The sequence below is a fragment of the Exserohilum turcica genome, assembly GCF_000359705.1.
Source record: "Exserohilum turcica Et28A unplaced genomic scaffold SETTUscaffold_11, whole genome shotgun sequence".
NCBI classification, from domain to species: domain Eukaryota; kingdom Fungi; phylum Ascomycota; class Dothideomycetes; order Pleosporales; family Pleosporaceae; genus Exserohilum; species Exserohilum turcicum.
In genome coordinates this window covers 1,875,474-1,895,966 of record NW_007359926.1, presented here as the reverse complement: position 1 = coordinate 1,895,966, position 20,493 = coordinate 1,875,474, and the positions used below count along the sequence as shown (strand labels likewise).

The 20,493-nt window shown below is 55.1% G+C and overlaps 10 protein-coding genes across 10 annotated transcripts; 5 read left to right on the top strand and 5 right to left on the bottom strand.

The window, feature by feature from the left end:
* Nucleotides 1-1,144: 1,144 nt before the first annotated feature.
* SETTUDRAFT_159137 (uncharacterized protein) lies at nucleotides 1,145-2,745 on the bottom strand (the record flags this gene model as incomplete). Its single annotated transcript, XM_008024186.1, has 2 exons — nucleotides 1,145-2,589; nucleotides 2,637-2,745. 2 exons carry the CDS (start codon nucleotides 2,743-2,745, stop codon nucleotides 1,145-1,147), a joined length of 1,554 nt encoding a protein of 517 aa, XP_008022377.1.
* Nucleotides 2,746-2,846: 101 nt separating this feature from the next.
* On the bottom strand, nucleotides 2,847-4,482 carry SETTUDRAFT_126756 (uncharacterized protein; the record flags this gene model as incomplete). The annotated part of the gene is made up of 2 exons (XM_008024185.1): nucleotides 2,847-3,813; nucleotides 3,861-4,482. 2 exons carry the CDS (start codon nucleotides 4,480-4,482, stop codon nucleotides 3,068-3,070), a joined length of 1,368 nt encoding a protein of 455 aa, XP_008022376.1. The 3' UTR covers nucleotides 2,847-3,067.
* Nucleotides 4,483-4,743: 261 nt separating this feature from the next.
* Nucleotides 4,744-6,390, top strand: SETTUDRAFT_103266 (uncharacterized protein; the record flags this gene model as incomplete). The annotated part of the gene is made up of 1 exon (XM_008024184.1): nucleotides 4,744-6,390. One exon carries the CDS (start codon nucleotides 4,744-4,746, stop codon nucleotides 6,388-6,390), a length of 1,647 nt encoding a protein of 548 aa, XP_008022375.1.
* A 180-nt stretch (nucleotides 6,391-6,570) lies between these two features.
* Nucleotides 6,571-7,362, bottom strand: SETTUDRAFT_159134 (uncharacterized protein; the record flags this gene model as incomplete). The annotated part of the gene is made up of 1 exon (XM_008024183.1): nucleotides 6,571-7,362. The coding sequence occupies one exon, from the start codon at nucleotides 7,360-7,362 to the stop codon at nucleotides 6,571-6,573; it is 792 nt and encodes a 263-aa protein (XP_008022374.1).
* Nucleotides 7,363-7,558: 196 nt separating this feature from the next.
* SETTUDRAFT_167382 (uncharacterized protein) lies at nucleotides 7,559-8,448 on the top strand. The gene is made up of 2 exons (XM_008024182.1): nucleotides 7,559-7,731; nucleotides 7,786-8,448. Exons 1-2 carry the CDS (start codon nucleotides 7,647-7,649, stop codon nucleotides 8,328-8,330), a joined length of 630 nt encoding a protein of 209 aa, XP_008022373.1. The 5' UTR covers nucleotides 7,559-7,646; the 3' UTR covers nucleotides 8,331-8,448.
* A 138-nt stretch (nucleotides 8,449-8,586) lies between these two features.
* On the top strand, nucleotides 8,587-9,898 carry SETTUDRAFT_146496 (uncharacterized protein). The gene is made up of 2 exons (XM_008024181.1): nucleotides 8,587-8,633; nucleotides 8,723-9,898. Exons 1-2 carry the CDS (start codon nucleotides 8,609-8,611, stop codon nucleotides 9,760-9,762), a joined length of 1,065 nt encoding a protein of 354 aa, XP_008022372.1. The 5' UTR covers nucleotides 8,587-8,608; the 3' UTR covers nucleotides 9,763-9,898.
* Nucleotides 9,899-10,026: 128 nt separating this feature from the next.
* On the bottom strand, nucleotides 10,027-11,673 carry SETTUDRAFT_25825 (uncharacterized protein; the record flags this gene model as incomplete). The annotated part of the gene is made up of 1 exon (XM_008023671.1): nucleotides 10,027-11,673. One exon carries the CDS (start codon nucleotides 11,671-11,673, stop codon nucleotides 10,027-10,029), a length of 1,647 nt encoding a protein of 548 aa, XP_008021862.1.
* Nucleotides 11,674-13,052: 1,379 nt separating this feature from the next.
* SETTUDRAFT_167380 (uncharacterized protein) lies at nucleotides 13,053-14,957 on the top strand. Its single transcript, XM_008024180.1, has 5 exons — nucleotides 13,053-13,171; nucleotides 13,223-13,246; nucleotides 13,293-13,351; nucleotides 13,405-13,873; nucleotides 13,920-14,957. Coding segments are annotated over exons 1-5 (1,302 nt in total). The 5' UTR covers nucleotides 13,053-13,170; the 3' UTR covers nucleotides 14,669-14,957.
* Nucleotides 14,958-15,405: 448 nt separating this feature from the next.
* Nucleotides 15,406-16,338, top strand: SETTUDRAFT_159129 (uncharacterized protein; the record flags this gene model as incomplete). The annotated part of the gene is made up of 3 exons (XM_008024179.1): nucleotides 15,406-15,784; nucleotides 15,894-16,017; nucleotides 16,317-16,338. The coding sequence occupies 3 exons, from the start codon at nucleotides 15,406-15,408 to the stop codon at nucleotides 16,336-16,338; spliced, it is 525 nt and encodes a 174-aa protein (XP_008022370.1).
* Nucleotides 16,339-16,554: 216 nt separating this feature from the next.
* On the bottom strand, nucleotides 16,555-18,328 carry SETTUDRAFT_146490 (uncharacterized protein; the record flags this gene model as incomplete). The annotated part of the gene is made up of 2 exons (XM_008024178.1): nucleotides 16,555-17,592; nucleotides 17,668-18,328. The coding sequence occupies 2 exons, from the start codon at nucleotides 18,326-18,328 to the stop codon at nucleotides 16,589-16,591; spliced, it is 1,665 nt and encodes a 554-aa protein (XP_008022369.1). The 3' UTR covers nucleotides 16,555-16,588.
* Between the last annotated feature and the right edge of the window lie 2,165 nt (nucleotides 18,329-20,493).

Below are 20,493 nucleotides of genomic sequence, written 5' to 3'. Positions count from 1 at the left end.
GCTCTTCTAGCTTAGTAAGCTTCTTTAAGTTAGGCTAGCAATCGCGTTAGGCAGGCTTGCTAACGCGTTAGTAGTGGATTGTTCGTTCTAACATGTTATAGATAGCAGCAGCACTGCGATTACTCTATATCTAACTAGATTTAATAGAGAATATAGTAAGCTAGATATCTACTTTATTTAAAGCTAACTAACTAGCGTTGCGTTAAGCTATTATGTATTAAGATGAGAGAGGTGCATAAAGTTAGTGGGGTGCGGCGCTCGCTTGTACGCGGCGCTCGCTTGTAAAACACGTTATGCCATATATGTATGTTATGCAAACAGTCCAGTCCCCGAATTCGGCGGGGCCCACACACACACACGCCTTGATAGCCGCCGATAAGCGCCGTCCATGTGTTGGAGTACCTAGATATCGGAGTTGGGGGGGGATTGTCTATCTTTACTAACATGCAAACACATAAAACTGCAAATGCAAATGCAAATGCAAAATACGTTAACAGTCTCCAAAACTCCAGCGTCGGCAGGCAGAGTCAAGTCCCGGTTTCCGGGGGTGATAATCATCACATAAGTAAGTAGAATGAAGGCAGCAATCGCCATGTGTAAGTAAGTAAGTAAGTAAGTACTTAGCTACCTCCAAGTCGCTGGCACTAAGTAAGGGAGGAATAACCGCACCCGGACGAGACGACTTTCCCATTGCACTGAGTCATAGAGCTGCATGGCCTTGGCGTCATTGTTAAATAGCCTAGGATGAATTCTTGGGGGGGGGGGGTTGCTTTCCATGCTGAATGCGGAAATACTAGCCAGTCCTGCCGCGTGGGTGAGGGGTACAGTATCATGACCCGCTTGACCTAAGTACAGAAGACCCACCCGCTCGTATGCTGACGAGCATCACGGCCAGCGAGGAGCGAATGATTGGTCGGCCAATTTCAACGGGTGCATGGAAGCTGAGGAATTAGATGGACAGCTAGTAAATGTGATATATTGTATTGGCAAGTTCTGCGATGTGGGACCGTGTAATGACTATGGCTTGCAGTAATCTCTCTATAGAGACTGGTTAGACACTACATTGTCTGCCAGCCTTTCGTTCAGTTCTTGGAAAAATCCTGTATACTACATGTTGGAAACCCGATTACTTAGTACCAGCATCTTACCATGCGCTCTCACGTGCAAGAATATCCCACCCAACAAGCCGCCACACTTCTTCCTTGTACCATGTCTCTACGTCTTCATCCTCCACTCTGGCTACATTCTGCATTGCGCCGAGACGCATCTGGGCCATGGGCTTCGTGAGAACGTCTAGAAACTCGTCGCTCGAGTCGTGTCCGTACATGCATGCAATCAGAGTCCGCTGCAGACGGTCCTTGGCAAGCGGACTCAGACGTGCTCTTGAGGTGGTGGCAATGGCTTTGATACTCATTGTGCGGGAAGCTCGACTGGGTGCTTGAGATGCCCGCATATTTTGTGAGTTCATATGATTTGGCGCCAGGCCCATCGCGCGCTCCAGGATCAGAATCAGTGCTCTTGCCTCCAGACGCATCGCCAGAGCATCGCAGTCACGCTTCAAGATGCCAACCGCATCTTCTACTTCAGGTACTGGTAGAATATTTCTCTCGACAGAAGAGGTGCGATGCTGTCCAAAGGTTGAATAGTAGAGCCGTTTGCCAACACGCTCAAAGAGAACAAAGACAAAGCCGTCGAATATCTTCTGGTGCAGTGCGTCACTCTTTTCCAGCAAGCCAAGAAAGCTAATCAGAAGATGAGCAACCGCTCTGGCCGGAGCCGACTCCTTGACGGCATTGGAACATGCCTTTGCTTTGCTTCTTTTCGGTCCAGGCGGCTGTGAGAGAACACTTTGTGCAGTAAGCTGAGCGGATGTCTCAATCGCACAAAGTGCCGTTTTGAACATTCCTGCGAGTTCACAAACCACCAAGCTTTCTAATCGCTTGTCAGATTCCGTCTTCACAAGCTTGTCTGCCCCGACCAATATCGACATAAACGCCCTTGCACACACCGAGAGTGCGTTTGCAAAGTCGGACTTGTCCTTGTCTAGTGAAGTCGGCCCGGAATTCTTGTGTCCCTGACGTGAGAGAGATTCAAAGTTCCGCGCGACAAAAAGTATCATCTTGCCTATAGCTGAGGCGCTGCGAACCAGATTTGTGCAGAGTGTGTCGGGATCGGGATCAGTGACTCTGCATAACGAGTGAAGCTTGAACAAGGCCTCCATGAGCGTGATTCCATCTTTTCCTAGAACTTCTAAGAAATCCAAGTCGTTATCCACTGTTTCTTGTGCGGAAGCAACTGGGTCCAGTGCTCGTTTTTGTGTCTGCTTTGGTCGCTTCAAATCCCGGGCTGGCGATCCTGTCCTAGCACGCACACTGGTGTCGACGCTTCCCATGTTGCTGGATAGAGATGAAAGCAGCTTGTTCGATCGTTCAAGTTTTACATTGACATTGGATAGTCTGTCGCGTTCGTCCTCGGCTTGTTTGCATCGCTCCTTCCAATACGCGACTTGGTCAATATAGCAGCCTGGATTCGCTCTCTCGAAAGGGTCTTGGCCACGCTTGATGTGAGCCCGTAGCTGCGCAATGTGATCTGTTATTGTCAGCTAATGTCGGCTGCATCAGTTGGTAACTGCCGACCTCGCAGGTTCATTCCAGCGGGTTTGCTTCGAATGACGGCGATAGCGAGAGCCATCTGCTGCTGCGAAGGCAGCGATGGTGAAGGAAAGTCAAGTGAGCTTGGAGGCATTGCAGGTTTATGCTGGAGATGACGAAACTGCACCCGGAGATAGATGGAAGCGAAGATGATGACATGCAACAAGGAAACAATATGGCAAAGAGGATATGTCAGTTGCAGTATGTTTGAGAGATGCTGCCGTTGGTGATGTTGGCACTGCCAGGTTGAGACGGGAAGGTGAGAGAATGCAGGAAGGAACAACCTAGCGTATCCTCACGCATGCCTACTACCCGCATAACTCAAGCAGCCGCCAAACCTCCATCATTCCATATACAATAGTATATAATACACATAAGACTTTACATCGTGCACATGCTCTTCGGCTTGAGCTCGCTCATCGCATGCGTTCTGTCCGCCTCTTGTATGGCAGTGGCTCGACCTTCTTTCTCTTGAATTCCACGTCGATCTGACTCTTGAGACCAGCGCGCTCCATGACGCCTGCCATGCTCTCATCCCACTTGGTCCTGAAAAGGGTGGCAGTGATCGGCTTCAGCTTGTTTGTGTCGACAAAACTGCGCAGATTGAACCCCATGCGCTTGACTGTGTTGAATTTGGTCACGTCAAGTTGCTGGCCAGCATTCTGCTCCAATACGAAAATTCCCAGGCGGTGGTATGGTGCACCCTTGTGAGCCCAGGGAGCAATCCAGGGCAGCGCAATCTTCTTGGCGCTTGGGTCCTCCGTCTTCTGGTCGTCCTGCGCAATGCGCTGAAGCGGTATGGATGTGTTGTTGGGGGAGATGGTAATGTTGGAGGCAATCAGATGGCATCGGTAGGTAAAGCTGTCAGTCTCCGGGACAGGCACGTCTGCGTCTACTACGACAACTGTGACAAGCTTCTCTCCGGGAGTAAATGTCTGCACATTGAGTCGGGGCAGCTTCTCGCTGATGGCAGAGTCGACGAATTCACCTGGTGGGATCGTCTTCCTTCCAAATCCGAGGTCAATGTCTGCTACGAGGTCCAGGGACGGAAGAAGATCCGGGATAATGGCCAATTGTGTGACACGCTGCTCCAGAACGAGGCGCTTGTACTGCCGCCACTTCTTGTCGGCAAGATAGCGGTAGATGGGCTTGTTCATGTCGCCTTTGCAGCAGTCAGTCAAGCACAGAAAGCCACGACATGCGACCTACCCTGTCCATCTTCAAATCTTTTCTTGACCACCGGGTCGTTGATGTCGGCCAGAATGATCAGCTCATTCAAATGCTTCCTCATGCTCCGTAACCTGTGCTCCTTGGCCGCGGGGCCACCACTGACACTGGGATCTTGGGCCATCAAGTTCTTGATGCGCAGCTGCTGCGTCTCAATCTCCTTGATCTTCTCCTGCCGGTCCTCCAACAAGAACTTCCTGGCCTCCTGGAAGCACTGGTACGGCAGCTGTTCAAAGGGGATTTCCGGCGTCTTTTGGAGAGCAGAACGACGAAGGACAGCACGACGACGGCGAGATCCCACTGGCAGGGCATGTTCTCGCCGCAGCAATCGGCGCTCCTGCTTCTTGTTCTCCACCATCTGGGGGTCTAGCGTGCCCCATTTCTGCATATACTCGGGCACTGCTGGGGCGGGAGCCTTCTGGGCGGCGCCTTCGGGGGGGTTTGACGGCGGGGGAGGCGGAGTCGCATTCGCGGAGGGCGTGTGCAACTCTTCACGGGCCACGGCCGAGGTCGAGAGCAGGCGGCGCGTGCCATTGGCGCTGGGCAGCTGTCGCACGCACCTCAGGCAGGTGGTGAATTGCCGTATAGACGGCGTGGCGGCCATGGCGGGCGGGTGGCTTGGTGTCGTTGTGCCGAGTACGGTGTTGCTAGAAAATGTGGTGATGGCTGGCGGTCCGTGCCCCGAAACCTCCGCCTCCAACTCCGCGACTTCAACGTGAGGGCCTTTTTTCGATACCCGACCCGGCATGGCTTCCACGAGGATATCCGCGCCGATGCGGGGCGTCACATGGCAATTGAGTAGACTGGCTATACAGCAGAATGCGCTGTGCACTCGTTGCGCCGTGGGTAGTCTCATCCTCCCAGCATGCGACCTGCTAACGCCTCACAGAAATCTCTACGCACATCCTCAGTCCGCGCCATAGCCACTTCGGCACCAGCCAATGCGACGATATCGCCGATTGCGCAGCCAGATGCCGACTATGTTCCTGTGATCCCGTTTGAAAAGCAAACTGTGCTTGCGACCATCCACAAGTTCCCCTCACTCGAGCCGCTGCGGTTCGAGCAATATCCAGCCAATCACCTCTATCTGCCGACAAGACGAGATATCCTGCACCGCGCTGTCATCTACGAGGGTGACATGACGCGGCTGGGAACTGCTTCGACCAAGACAAGATATGAAGTCCGCGGTTCAGCGAGAAAGATTCGCCCACAAAAGGGCACGGGTAGGGCTCGTCTGGGAGACAAGAAGTCGCCCATGTTGCGGGGAGGAGGTGTTGCATTCGGCCCCAAGCCCCGCGACTTTTCATCAGAGCTCCCCAGGAAGGTCTACGATCTTGCGTGGCGGACAGCACTGTCGTATCGATTCAGGAAAGGCGAACTCATCATCGTGGACAATGCCATGGAGATTGAGAGCCCATCGACGAGGTTACTGGGCGACATCTTCAAGCACCACGAAAAGCTGCGGGGCAAGGGCCGGAGCTTGATGGTGACTTTGGAGGAGCGCCCATTGCTGGAGCAAGCGCTGGTAGAGATGGACCGTGGCGAACAGACCCTCACATGGGAGGAGGTCGACGTCAAGAACCTGCTGGAGCTCTCCCGCGTCATCATTGAACGCGATGCTCTGCACAACATTCTACTCTCGCACCAAGAAGACATTACAAACAAGGCCCTCCAGCCATGGCACAAGGGCCTCATCCGATCATCGCCGCCTACAGAACTCGAATCGATTGTTGGCTGGCCAGAGTTCCGCGCCTTGTCACTTGCGTATCCCGAAGAGAAGGATGCTCTCCGCGCCGAGGCATACGAAAGCGCCGCCACAACACGCTACGCGCAAGCCGAGTCGCTCCCTCACGGCCCCAAGCGCACCGGATTCACCGTCTCAGCATACAACCTCCTAGCCGAAGCCAAGGAAATCCAATTTACAGAGAAGACGGGCCTCTCCTTTGCCGACTACCTCGAGCACGGCGAAGCTGAGCGCTTCCCCCGCATCCAGGCCCTGACCTACCAAGCCACCATCAAGGACGACCTCGTCAACGCTGCCGCAGACACCTCGCGGCCGGAAGCAGAGCAACTCATGGTCGACGTGCGCCAGCTTGAAGTCGAAAAGCTGCAGGTCCAGCACGAAGCGGCTCTCCTTGCAGCCCAGGTCCACGAGCACCGCTCCGAGGCCCTCCGCCTAAGCGGCGAGGAGGAAAAGGCAGAGGAACTCCTCGAGGCGGCCAGCGCCGAGCGAACCCACGTCGACGACGTCGAACTCGCTTTGCTCGAAGCCAAGCTCGAAGTTGCAAAGCAGAAATCCGTCGCCGCAAACTTGAAAGGTGACTTTGCGGGTCGCCAAAAGGCAAAAGAGCAGATTCGAGAGTGCAATGAGGCGCTGGCGTTGAAGAGGACTGAGCTCGAGCCTGAACATGCAGAGGCTGCGGGGACAGAAGAGGGCGCGCTGGACCAGGTGGATGAGGTGCAGAGCGAGACGCCAAAGGCGGAGGCGGGCAAGGAAGATAAGAGGATATAGGTTATCTTCGGAAATGTGTTATTGTACAGTGTATCTATAGATGCTCGTGAGTCGTGGCTTGGTGATTTACATACATGCCATGCAAAGTGGGCGTTGGTGTTACATGTGGTGAGAGTGCGATGTGCATGCATTTTCCTCTTCCTGTCTTCCTTTGCACGTCGGCGGAAATGCCACAACGCTTCAGGCCTTCTTGTCCAACTTCTTCCCCTCAAAAACCACCATCATGACGTCTCCAACCTGCCCCTCACTTTTCACCTCATGCGACCCCTTGCACTCGTCCACGGCATCCCTCACAGCCTTGATGACTGCGCTCGCCTCTTCAGGCGTCGCCTTTCTCCCCTGCTTCTTGGGCCCCAGCATCACCTCTACCTTTCTGCCTTCTCTGAGAAAGCGCTTGAAAGCCTCCAGTCGGTGCTTCAAGTCCCCGGGCGCAATGGCCCAGTTGAGCTCAAGCGACTTTGAAGAGGGGCCAGCGCCCTGGCCCTTTGCCTGTCTCCGCAGCGTTTCGAGCTTGCGCTGGTGCTGAGTGCGGAGATCGATCTTGGAGATGACGCGGCACGTGGGCAGGCTCTCTGGGTCGACTTGGCCGTACTCGTCGACCTTGCCGGGCGTCATTTGCACCAGGTGGTGCGTGACTTTGTCGAAGCTGTCCAGCGCCTCGTCGAGGTCGACGTCGCTGTGGAACTGGCCGTTTTCATCCACCAGGTTGATGCGGTCGGCTTCAATGGCGTTGTCGATGACGTAGTAGTCGGAGAGGGCATGGCGCCGCGTGTCTTTTGTGTATTTCTTTGTGCGTATCGTGGTCCGTGGGGCGAGGCTGGGTGTTGACGAGGCAAGAGATGTGGGTAGAGAAGCCGAGGGCGCAAATGCAGGTGCATACAGCAGCGGGATGGAAGTTGAGGTGCGCAGAGACGGGGCGATGAAGACGCGGTAGAGGGCGCGCGAGGTTCCAGAGATGTGTGTGGGCGGCATTCTGAGGTGTTGTGATCCCGGGAGCGATGAGATGGAAGCAAAAGGGCGAATGAAAAGCAGGCAATGGTGGCTTCGCGATGGGGGTGTAGAAGCTTCAATGTTTTCCACGGGCGCTAGTACCGGTCGAGATCGAATCGGAGCAGCGACAACCTCCGAGAAGGCCGCAACCCCCGCCAACTCACGCCTCGGTGGACATCTTCAGCCCACCCCACGTAGCCGGCGACCATGGCATCGAGGGCCCGATCGCATTCTCTACTCTGCTACAACCGACCTGGTCTGCCGCCATGAGTAATCCGCTCGACGACTATCTCGCTGCCCTGGAGGCGCGCGACGCACGAGAGAAGGCGCACGAGGCCTACGTCAACGCCTGTAAGAAGGCCTTGTGCCTGAGCGCTGAGTGCGTGGGGGGCTCATGATACGCAGATACCAAGCTCGCCGATGGCACAGCAAAGCCGGCGCACCCAGCACCTCCTCCTGTCCCGGAGCCTGCATCTGGCCGTGCTTCTCCCCGCGCCATGACGCCCAAGGGCAAAAAAGGCCCCGCGACAGCAGACGCCGCATCCTCGAATACCGTGGCCCAACTCCGCTCCGAGCTCGCTGCCACGCAGCGCACGCGGGGCGACCTGGAGGCTCAGCTGAGCGCCGTCTCTGCCGACCTGGCTGCCCTCAAGGCCTCGGACACGCAGCAGAAGCAGCGCATAGAGCAGCTGGAGAAGATGCGCCTGGCACTGGAACGGCGGGCTCGCGACACGGCAGACGAGCTCAAGGGCAAAGGAAGGCTGGTGGAAGACGTGCACGACGAGATGGTGGCGCTCAACTTGCAGCTCAACATGGCGGAGCAGGAGAAGGAGAGGCTGCGCAAGGAAAACGACGACTTGACAAAGAGGTGGGTCAAGAGGATGGAGGAGGAGGCCAAGAAGATGAACGAGCGGTCGGGCTGGGAGGACCAGTCGCGAAGGACAAAGTAGTGGCGAGACAAGCGGACTGGTTTGCGGGACGGACTCGACGCTTAGAATTTACCATGCTTGCCCCTGCCGAGGTGGCTGGCCTGGTTTCAACTTCAAGATAACTTCCAATTCTATCCATCTCTACTCCTTCACCTGAATGCTGTCCCAGGCCATGCTGGTGCCTGGCCATGTCTTGGCGTCCCCGAGCTCCCCGCAATCCAACGCTACAGCTCCCCACCACCAACCACGCAGCAACAAACGACGCAACTCTGCGGCGCCGCTTCTAACCATCTCACACAATGGGTGCCGCGCTCAAGACATGGGGTGAGTCATCATACATCTGCAATGGCACAACACCTTGTGCGCCCCGCGTGCCCCGCCACTGGACCATCTGGCTAACGTGCATGCCACAGAGCTCGAGAACTCGATAAAGCTCGTGGACCCCAGCAAAGATGCCCTCTACAACTACAATCCGTCTGCGCAGAAAGCCATCAACGAGGCGCACCCATGGCGGATCGACCCCAACTACTTCACCTCTGTCCGCATCTCGGCCATCGCCCTGCTCAAGATGGTCATGCACGCGCGCTCGGGCGGCTCGCTGGAAGTCATGGGCCTGATGCTGGGCAAGATTGAAGCACACACGTTTGTTGTCACCGACGCCTTCCGGCTGCCGGTCGAGGGCACAGAGACACGGGTCAACGCACAGGACGAGGCAAACGAATACATGGTCGAGTTTCTGCAGCGAGCACGCGAGCAGGGGCAGATGGAGAATGCCGTGGGATGGTACCACTCACATCCTGGGTACGGGTGCTGGCTGTCTGGTATCGACGTCAACACACAAAAGACACAGCAGCAGTTCCAGGACCCCTTCTGCGCCATTGTGATTGACCCGGACCGCACCATTTCGGCGGGCAAAGTCGAGATTGGCGCCTTCCGCACATACTCGACCGAGTACGTGGAGAACCAACAAAAGAGCGGCGGCGGCTCGAAGATGGCCGCTGGCACCGACAGCGACGGCTTCGAGACGATTCCGCTGGGCAAGATTGAAGACTTTGGTGCGCACGCCAGTCACTACTATTCGCTCGAAGTGTCGCACTACAAGTCGTCTCTGGACTCGAAGCTGCTCGAAGCGCTGTGGAACAAGTACTGGGTGCAGACGCTGTCGTCGTCGCCCCTGATTTCCAACCGCGACTACGGCACAAAGCAAATCTCGGACCTGGCGCGCAAAATGCAGCAGGAGAATACGAACAGCAAGCGCTTCTTCAAGGGCGGCGGCCAGGGCTATGCAGCCGCGCACGAGAGCAAGAACCAATTGGCCAAGCTAGGCGCTGCGGGCTCCAAGATTGCGCGCGAAGAAGAAATGGGGCTGTTGGCGGCCAAGGTCAAGGACAAGGTGTTCAACTTGACGAGCGAGGCCGAGGCCAAGAGTCACGAGGTGGAAATGGAGACGTGATGACGAGGAATTCGGGCGCGGCAAACATGCAATGTGACTTGGCGGGATAGCATGGCAAGGCGTTATGGCGTGCGTGTGGGCGAGGCAAATCATGGATGGTAACAAGGAAAGTCTTAGGATATCATAGAATCAGAGGTATCAACTACATTCAATCATGCAATCAGGTGCAGATGAGTTGCCCAACAGGCACTTGTGCTATCATTACACATACACATACACATACTCGTACATGTTCATACATATATACATACATATACACACATGCTAACAACCCAGCCTCGCCAGCGTCTCCTTCCGCCCCAGTATAACCATGACATCGTAAATGCGCATTCCGTCCTCCTGGCCCGTAACCGTCTTGCGCAGATACTGGTACACGTCTTTACTTTCCTTTTTCCCCGCCGGTCTGCCATCGATAATCTCGTGGACTTTTGCCATGAGTCGGTCTTTCGCCCAGTTCTGCGCGTCGATGTCCGCGAGCAGCTGTGCGGTGCGCATGGGAATGTCCGACGAGGTTGCCAGGGGCGGTGTGGCGCTGAAGGGGCGCAGGGGCGTGAAGAAGAAGGCGTTGCGGTATAGGAATTCGTTTGCGTTTGTGTAGTTTTCGGCGTCGGCGGTCACAATGGCTTGGATGTAGGCGCGCGGCGTGCCGTGGGGACTGCTGTTTTGCACAATGGTGCTCCAGTGCTTGTACGGCGTGTCGGGGGCGGCGAGCAGCGCGGCGATGCAATCTACCATTTCGGCGAGCGCTGGGCCGCCGCGCTGGGTACGCAGGAGAGCGTGTTTGCGCTGGAGAAATTGCATCTTGCCAAAGGTGACGGTGGTGTTGCCTTTTGTGAATTTCAGCGTGAAGGTGTGGATCAGCGTGGCAAGGTCCATGACATCTGATTTCGAGCGGTGGCTCCAGCCGAGCAGGGCGGCAAAGTTGGTCAGCGTCTCTGGGAAGATTTGCATCTGCTTGAAGGCGGCAATGTCGGTGTCGAAGTTGCGCTTGCTGAGCTTGTTGCCGTGCTCGTCGACGAGGAGCCCCACGTGCGCAAAGGCCGGCGGCTCCCAGCCAAAGGCGTGGTACAGGGCAATGTGCTTGGGGGTGCTGGGCATCCACTCGCTGCCGCGGATGACGTGCGTGATCTTCATGGCGTGGTCGTCGACGACGTTGGCGAGGTGGTATGTCGGCAGGCCGTCCGACTTGAGGAGAATGGGGTCCTCGTAGGCGGTTTCGGTGACATGGCCGCGGCGCTTCAGAGGGCGAAAGGTGCCGTAGATGAGGTCCTTGTACGAGGGGTACTGCTCGGGCACCCTGAGGCGGATCGTGTGCGGCTCGCCCCTCGCGGCTCTGTCGTCGCTTTCTTCTCTCGCGATGGGGGCGCAAGTGCGGTCGTAGTCGGTGGCGATGCCCAGCTTGTGCCTGTGTTCGGCCAGCGCATTCAGGCGCTCAGCCGAGCAGAAGCAGCGGTAGGCATGGCCCGACTCGAGCAGCGCGTGGGCGTGTTGGCGGTACAAGTCGCTGCGCTCCGACTGGCGATATGGGCCATACGGCCCTCCGACCTGGGGCCCCTCATCCCACTGCAGCCCCGCCCACTGCAGGTCGTCGTAGAGGCGCTGCTCGGCGTCGGGCACCGTGCGCTTCTGATCCGTGTCTTCGATGCGCAGCAGAAACTGGCCGCCGGTGCGCTTGGCAAGGAGATAATTGAACAGCGCGGTGCGGAGCGAGCCCAGGTGCAAGTATCCCGTCGGCGATGGAGCGAAGCGCGTGCGTGCCGGCGACGAGGGCAGCGCCGTGCTAGCTTTTTGCTGCTGAGACGCCCGAGACGGGGTGAATTGGCGTCGCGCGCCGCGGGAGAGGCGGAGTAGACAGGCGCGGCATGTGTAGGTGGGCGCCAATTGCGGGCGGACGACGTGTGAAAGGGCCATGGTGGTGAGGCCCGCGAGAACGGGGCTGGTGCCGAAAATGATGGACCGGTACGGCGGCCTAGTACACCATCAAGGGTAGAAAGCTAAATTGTAAAAATAGAATTCGAACAGTACGACTACCTCTTTTACCCCAATAGACTAGACTGTATTTATCTTCTTGGATCAATTTTGTTGCCATAAATATATTTTATTGTTATCAGTTTTTTTTTGTTTCGTTGCACTTGTTTTACTCTATGCTGCTTCATTTTAAGCTTGAGGTTTAGCTAGAGACTACATGCTCTATGCACAGTCCCGTAGCCCTCCCGACCCGATGGATCCCCGAGGGTTGTCCTCCAGGTCCCTTGGTAGAGTATCGTAACAGTGAGTATATCTCTAAGCGAGGGCCTTGAAGCTCGCATAAACTGCATAGTGCTCCTCTTACAATCCACAGTTGATTAGGGTTTTCTTTTTCATCTGTGTTGTTCCACTGCTGACGTCTGTCCCTCCGTGACAGATACAAAGGTGAGTATTCAACACAAATACGGTATGCCGGGCGATAGCTCTATAAGCGTCTAGACTCTGAGCTTTTTGCCAGTACTCTCACCTTGGATCAGTGATTTGGCTTGATCTGTAGCAAAGGGAAGTTAGGGTTGGTGGTTCAGTACTAGAAGAAGGGGTATCGTATGATCAACATACTGCCTGGATAAAATTTCTTCAACAGTAGAGTATTTAGACACTAGATTAGAATTCTTAAACTACGCTTTCATCTATTTGCGCGCTAGGTCAAACAATCCAATCGTGTACTATAGTGACATTTCTTGCTTCCACTCCTCGCTTGGTAACACCGCAATAATCAAAGGCCAAGGATAACACTTTCTTCTGATATCTCTGAACCCAGTATAGCTGAGAGATCCTCCTCTGTCTTGCTTGGGTGAGGTAGAACGTGCTGAGGTTCGTCGATCATGCGCTTTGAAGTTATCACGCATCAGCTATATGTGAGATATATAGTATGCACGGGTTGTCTTGCATAAACGCCGTGAATGCCTATACTAAGGCAGGAGTCTTTCCTTAAAAGCCTGAATGTAATACTGGATTGTGTACCTCTTCTAGAGCGTATACAAGTCTTACTCTATCATCACATTTTCTATTCTTAGTCAATTTAGATTTGCATTTATAAATGCCCCTAAGATTATATATCATGACTCTAATTAATGCAAGCACACGAGACTATGGCTGAGTAACGGAGTGAAATGTTACTAGCGTTTCTACATTTTACTTTCGCGATTGGTTCTAACATTTGTGGCGTAACAGTCCGCCGTAGACAGGGATCTCCCGCCTAGTGCGGGCGGGTCTGAACTTTTGCCCGCCATGGCGAGGTAACGCATCGTCCAGCCTCGAGATTTTGTTGCCGCTGCCTCTACTCGACGCTGCGGCCGCTCTTCCAGTACACGTCTCTCTCTCGAAACACTTTCTCGCGCTCGTTTAATCGCCGCCTCTACATCCCTAGACACATCCAAGAGTACGTAGTTTGCCTCGGTTACGCCGTGATGATATACTGATACAACCGCAGTGGACGAAGAAATCGACCTCTACGGTGCGTGTCGAGGCGTGCGCCGTGACGCTCCAACTAACAAAAACAGAGGTCCTCGAGATTGAAAAGGGCGCAAGCAAGATCGAGATCAAAAAGGCCTATCACAAGGTGCGTAGGCAGCAAACTGCCACGCACCACTATTGACCTCTGACACTGCCCAGGCCGCGCTCGCACATCATCCCGATAAGGTCGCGGAAGAAGACCGTGCAGAGGCCGAGGTGCGCTTCAAGGCCGCAAAGCAGGCCTACGAGATCCTCTCCGATGATGACAAGCGCCACTTGTACGACACGCACGGCATGGCCGCCTTTGACCCCTCCAGAGGCGGAGGCATGGGCGGCGAAGGCCCCGACATTGACGACATCTTTGCGCAAATGTTTGGCGGCATGGGCGGCTTCGGAGGCATGCACGGCATGGGCGGCATGGGCGGTATGGGTGGCATGCCCGGTGGCCGCCATGTGCCTCGCAAGGGCCGGTCGGTAGAGCAGGAGTACGAAGTCACGCTGGAGGAGCTGTACAAGGGCAAGACGACAAAGTTCACAAACACCAAGAACATTGTCTGCAACATGTGCAAGGGCAGCGGCGGCAAGCAGGGCGCCAAGAGCAATTCGTGCGCCGTGTGTAATGGACGAGGTATGTTGGCATGCAAATGCAGGCTCGAGGTAACTGACCCCCGCAGGTGCCAAACAGGTACTCCGCCAGGTTGGGCCTGGCCTGGTTACTCAAGAGACGGTTCCCTGTGGCAACTGTCAAGGCTCTGGCCAGGTCATTCCCGAGAAGCAGCGCTGCAAGAAGTGCAAGGGCAACAAGGTCGTCGAGACCAAGAACGTGCTCGAGCTCTACATTCCCCGCGGTGCCCGAGAAGGCGAGCGCATTGTGCTAGCCGGAGAGGCAGACCAACTGCCCGACCAGGAACCCGGAGACATCATCTTCACCCTGTCCGAGACACCCCACGACGTCTTTGAACGCGCTGGCGCCGATCTGCGCGCCGAACTCAAGGTCAGCCTCGCCGAGGCCCTTACCGGCTTCAACCGCGTCGTCATCACTCATCTCGACGGACGCGGCATCAAGATGAACGTGCAACAGCCCAACGGCAACGTTCTCCGACCAGGCCAATTGCTCAAGATTGAAGGCGAGGGTATGCCCATCAAGAAGAGCGACGCCAGAGGCGACCTCTACCTCGTCGTCGATGTCGAGTTCCCCAAAGACGGCTGGCTCAAGAGCGAAGCCGCCGTCCAGAAAGTCCGCGACGCATTACCCAAGGACGACAAGGACGATTCCAAGCACGAAGATGTCGAGGAAGTCGAGATCGACTGGGATGCGGACATGGAAGAGTTTGGTGCGGGAAGCGGGGACCCGCGCGCGGGCGGCGCAGAGTGGGAAGACGAAGATGAGGGCGAGGGAGGTCCTCAGTGCGCGACGCAGTAGTTGACTTGCATGTGCACATGATTTGATGAAAATGCATGGTTTGGCGTTTGGAGGGTGACGATGATGCCTTTTTTCGGTCTCTCAGGCACACGCGCTGTGAGTGCGGATATTTAGACTGACTGCATTGGCGGTCTTTAGGCTCATATACGATGGGTTTCACTTTGGTGTCTTGTCTTGATAGACTGATGATGTTGATGTTACTGATACCCGGTTGTATTTTCACGACATTCTTTACAATTTGAACTCAGACAGTGTAGGTAGTGCGTTGGAGCATGTTACGTCAATGGCCAAAACCAACCCATGTAAGACGATCCTCCTTCCAGCATGTCCAGTGTACATTGTTTCGATATGGCGTAGGGTCGTGACGAGATACCAGGGATTGCTGACTGAACAACAAACGAAGTCAAGCATGTTGATAGGAATGAGAGGATTAGCAACAAGTGAGTTGGATCATGGATATGTACTACCATACACTAGGTTTTTCAGTTCACTAGATATCTCTACACAAGCACAGTACGGTGAGACTATACAGGCTGTGATCCGATATACCCCTATCAACATCTCCTTCACACTCAAGCCCATGTGAATCCGCCAACGTGCACCTTCCACCATCCCGTTTGCAGTCTTGGCGGCAAACGACTTACCTGTTCCTGATGCCCATCCTCATCCTCGACTCTATCACGCCCTTCTCTACGACAGTCTTACTTGCCAAAACCATCCACAACCAACCACCAACCATGCAGCACCACCCCTCTCCCGCCCCAGACGTCATTCCCACGGCCCCCACCCCGGATTTCCTCATCATCAGCCTCTTCGCGCTGCGCCTAGCACGCCGCCTGATCGCAAGTCTAGATGACTATCCGCAGCGCTTCCCCGATCTACAGTGGCTCGTTGACTTTCTCGCCGCATACACGGACGAATATGCACTTGCGAAAATAACAGGGATGAGGAAACAAGCGTATATGCATATGTATCCTGGGATCGTGGCGCGTATGAAAAGGCAGCACGGATATCCAGTCCGCTTTATGCAGATGAATCCAGATCAGCAGATGTATGGGGCGAGGGGGGCTGGTGGGGGGAATAGTGAGGTGGAGCGAGAAAGAGAAATGTCGGATGGTAAGTCTGTATTGTACCTCTTATATACATACTTACATACATATATATATATATATATATGTGTGTGTGTGTGTGTGTGCAGGGAAATCAGGAGACTGACGCACTACAGGTGAACGGATAGCAATCATTGATTTCTCAGACGCAGCTGCGGAATGGGGTTCCACAGTCCCGATTCCAGTGTCTGAGGCTCCGCGCATGATGATGTTGGCGGGACAAAGACTGCTTGCGGATTCGTCTCATGCGGATTCTCAAGCACGTGGAGGAGAGCGGCATCGCGGTGATGCTGCGAGGGAGTCGCTTGAGCCGCTGGCTTCGAGGCCGTTGAGAGAAGTCCAGAATGGACGGTTGGTAGATCGGAGCTCGACTTTGCAGACTCCGGGTTTGTAGCGACATGGCGAGCATGTGCTGGAGCGGGAGAGAGAGGTTGGGAGTGCTAGGACGACTCGACGTGTGGGTTTTGCGGATGAGCGGGAATTCGAGGTGTGTAGATGAGTTCAGATAAACGGGTTTTCTAGAATACTAACTGGTGCAGGAACAAGGATATTGATGCGTAGCATAGGGAGAGGAGGTCATGTGTACATTGAATATCCAAGTCTTGAGCTTTTATTTGTTATAAACATACCAATATACATGCTTCACTCAACAATTCAATTGTCCCATCCAAGACTTCTGCTCACCTCACAAGATAGCACTTGATTGGCTAAGTAGAAAGTCTATAGATACCAAAAACACCCAACACACGTGTCTCCAAGTAGCATCCCTAAATCCACCACACACACACACACACACACACATATCAATATCCTACACTATACCCGCCCCAGCCTCCCTCCCCACCCCCACCCCCTTCCTCTTCATGCTCCCCCAAAGCCCCCCACACCACCGCGCCAACACTCCACGCACCCCGACGGTAACCGCAAACGTAAGCACCAGCACGGGGACGGCGGTAACCCAAAAAACCCAGCTCTTACTTTCCCCCGGCATAAACGCATCCGACATGGAGAAAATCGCAGCGATGGTGCCGAGCGGCACAAACACCATGGTCAGATTTGTAATGCGCGCGAGACTCAGCGCATTCCGGTTCGCAGCCTGTGCCTCCTGCATGGAGCAGAATTGCAGGTAGGAATGCAGGAAGGCGTCGGCCATGGTGAGGATCTTGGTGCAGTGTTCTTGGACGGCGAGCCAGCCGTCGCGTTCCCAGGCCTGGACTTGCATTTCCAATTGCATTTCGCCTGCCGCTGCCGCTGCGGTGGAATGCGGATGAGTACTGCTAGTGGTGGTGCGGTTTAACCCCAAGACTTCAAAGTGCTCCTTGGCTTCGCCGGCTACAAGGCCCATGTTGTATTTTACATTGACGACAAAGCCGAAGACGTGGTGGTGCCAGCGGCTCAGGACGCCCTGGTCAAAGTCGCGCAGGTAGTCGCAGCGATTGACGTGGGGCACGGCGGTGCGCGGATTCGCCTGGAGACGCAGCATGTTGAGGATGCGGCGGCGCAGGAAGGCGAGGAAATGGCAGAGGACGAGTTTGCGAGCTACGTCTGTACATGACTTGGGGCCTGTGGCGTGGGCGGGGGTACGCGGCGCCAGCGCGAGGATGTCGTCGAGGATGGACATGTAGGCTGGGCGCTGCCAGGTGCGCGACCAGGAGGAGGCGTCGCCGGGCAGAATGGTGACGGTGCTGAAGTCGGGGTCTAGGCTGCTCATGCGCGTGTAGGCGTGTTCAGTCGACGTGTCGTCTACGCGGAGACGGCGGCCGTCGCTCAGAGACGTCACGTAGGGGCCTACGGGGGGGTCTACGAGGAGGATCGCTGGAAGGTAAGTTTGGTCAGTCATGCATTAAACATTGCAGTGAGTAACTAAGTTAGATAAGGTGGAAGCCCTACAATCCCACGAGCCGTCGTGTCTCACACCTGAAGTCCAGAAGGACAGTGCGTGGTAGCATTTGGGCTGGTCGAAAATCGGGCCCTTGGGGTCGTAGCAGTAGATGTGGCGGTCGACGTTGAAGTCGCACTTGAAGACTGTGCCGTGGACCTCTGGATCCGCCTCGATGCGAACCGGCTGCGTCGACGCGTATCGAATGACAAACGTGTGCTCCGAGTACCGGCGGAAAGGATTGCGATGGTTGAACTCAGGGGTCGCCGGGTCAGCAGAATGTGCGGCGAAGAAGCTCGGTGGGATACGCAGCTGTGAGCCCAGCACTTCGACGTAGTTGAGCCCAAGGTCCTCGAGTATGAAGAGCCGTTTCCGCGGCCCCGTCTTCTCCGTCGTGGCTATGGGGTCTTCGAAATGCGTCTGGAGATCGTGGCTACTTTTGAAGATGTCGGGCTCGGCTCCTTCGTCTTCGTCGTCAACATACTCTATCACTGCCACTCTACCTTTTTCCCGCTCACACGGCGTCTGTGCCTGGAGATTGCGGAGGAAGGTTGGAAACAGCCAGTGAAGCTGTGTTTCAATCAGTTCATGATATGCTTCGCGGGCATCCTGCTCGCAGAATGTCGCCGATCGCTCGTTCCAGATACCAGTTGGAGATTCGCGGTCGTCCATGTCGAGCAACGAGTATGCTTCTTCCGAGCATCCCACCCCGGTGCTCAATTAATATCCACGACGGCAAGGCTGAGCCAAGACTTTGGGGCAAAGTCTTAGCAACGCTGTGTGGTGGTGTCCAGATCCTATTGGCCCTGTGCACGCCATGACCAGGGGAGTATGCAGGTTGGGAGCGGGATATCACAGAACGTACAGTGCCGGTAACCAGATTCGAGGCAAGCCCGACTTGAGGAACTGCTGCCGTCTGCACGATGGATGGCTGTGTGGCGGCTTGCTATCAGCCGGCAGGGTGCTATATGGCTACCGTTGTACTACATTCGCTGTAAGTGTAGAAGGCCAGGCAGAATCCGCGGTGCTTCTAGAACAGCGAGAATTTCCCCTCTTTGTTCAAGGAAAAACCCCGCAATGCAGTCTTTCCCTATCCTCCTGCTTACGCCTGCACATCAAGTACGGCTCGAGATCCTTATCCACGGGGACCACTCGTTTCCACTCGGGCTCAATTCCTTCCGAGCCCCAATCGCCCAAGCCTCAGGCTTGTCTTCAGGCCCGAGTATCTCTCCAGGTTCAATAGCAGCCCCCATAGCCACGCGGGGGATACTGCAGCCGTCTGCATCGCCGTATATCGACATGGAGGCGCAGCAAGCCACGCTTCCTCCAGGACTCTCATCCGCGTGACCCGAATGCTGTTTATCCCGAATGCTGTGTAGCCCGATGGGCTGGACCATGCGGATTAGGTGCGTCGAGAGATGCTACTGATAAGTTCCTGGGGAGAGGGGTAATGCGGAGAGGAGGTGCAATAGCACAGGCCGAGCCTTTTTGGCCCCGGATTTGGGTTCCAGAGGATGATGCATGGCTTGCACATATAACACGTATAGAACTGTTGTAAATCCGTGTCCGTTTTCACGGATCAGACGGTATTTGGCGGGGTTGAAGGAGTAAAGTAGAGTCTGCGGTGGTTGTTTGGTATGCTGCTCCGAGGAATGGGGCTTCTTGTATGCACTCTGGTATTGATGGACGGAGGCCGCCCCCCCCCCTTTTATTTATTTTTTTTGCGTGCCTCGTTGCTTGGAGATTTTGGCAGACCATCTTATTTCACGAATTTTTTTGTTCCTGGTGTTTTGGTTGCGGAATCGGCACAAGACGCTACGTACCTGGACCTGAACCTCTTCTTGTCGAGATACTGTTGATCAACTCCACTTCCCACGACGATGACGCACCTACGTCATCGCACCCCCCCCCCCCCAAGTATACATACTTACCGGCCTGAGCTTGCACCGCATCATCAAGCCCGCCAGCGTCTACACACAGCGTTGAAGCAGCAAAGTTCCTTCTCTGTATCATGAGTATCAATTCTGCGACACAACACGCCCCATGAAAGTTCTACTAGTTTATCCCAAAACGCTCGCATACTTTGCGTAAACTAAGTTTACCACAGCGTGCCCAGAATAGACGGCCGCCGGGCCTTGTTCATCAAGCAAACCATGCTATATTCTAGCGCTTGGCCCTCACCCCCGCCCTCGTCTTGATTCCAGCAAGCGTTGTTTCGGCCAGTAAGTAGTATGTAGTGTAAGTAAAGTAGTCGACCTTAGCTGTTAGCATACTTATACCCACATTGAAACCACGTATCATCCCCAAGCCACCCAGGAAAAGAAAAAAACGAGGCTGAGGCTGAGAAGCCCGCCAAAACGCAAAACGCAAAACGACGTAAGACGGCCCCACCTTTTCCTCTTTTAGCCTCTTCGTCCCGTTGCCCGCCAAACAACAAAGCCCATTCATTTGCCCAGCCATACAGCCGACATCTCTCTCTCTCTTACACTCTCTTACTCTCCCGCTCATCCAGCACACGCTCGGAAGCGCTCGGATCGCCGTTTTTCGCCTTTGTCCTCTGTGATTCGCGCAGCTGCGGCCAATGTAGTCCTGTTGGCAGCCGCCCCGTCGTCGTACACAACAAAACCGCACGACAACATGTCTTTTTCCGACAACAACGACAGCGACGCCGATGATGTGGCGGCAAGTGGACTTGCAGCCATCGAGCGCTACGACGGCGAAGACACGAGTCCGACTACGAACCGCGAATTGAAAGGCTGGTATGCGTATCCCATTGCAGCAGAGGTAAGGGGTTTTTTTGTTGGCGGGATCTTTTTTTTGGGGGGGGGGGCGGGGGG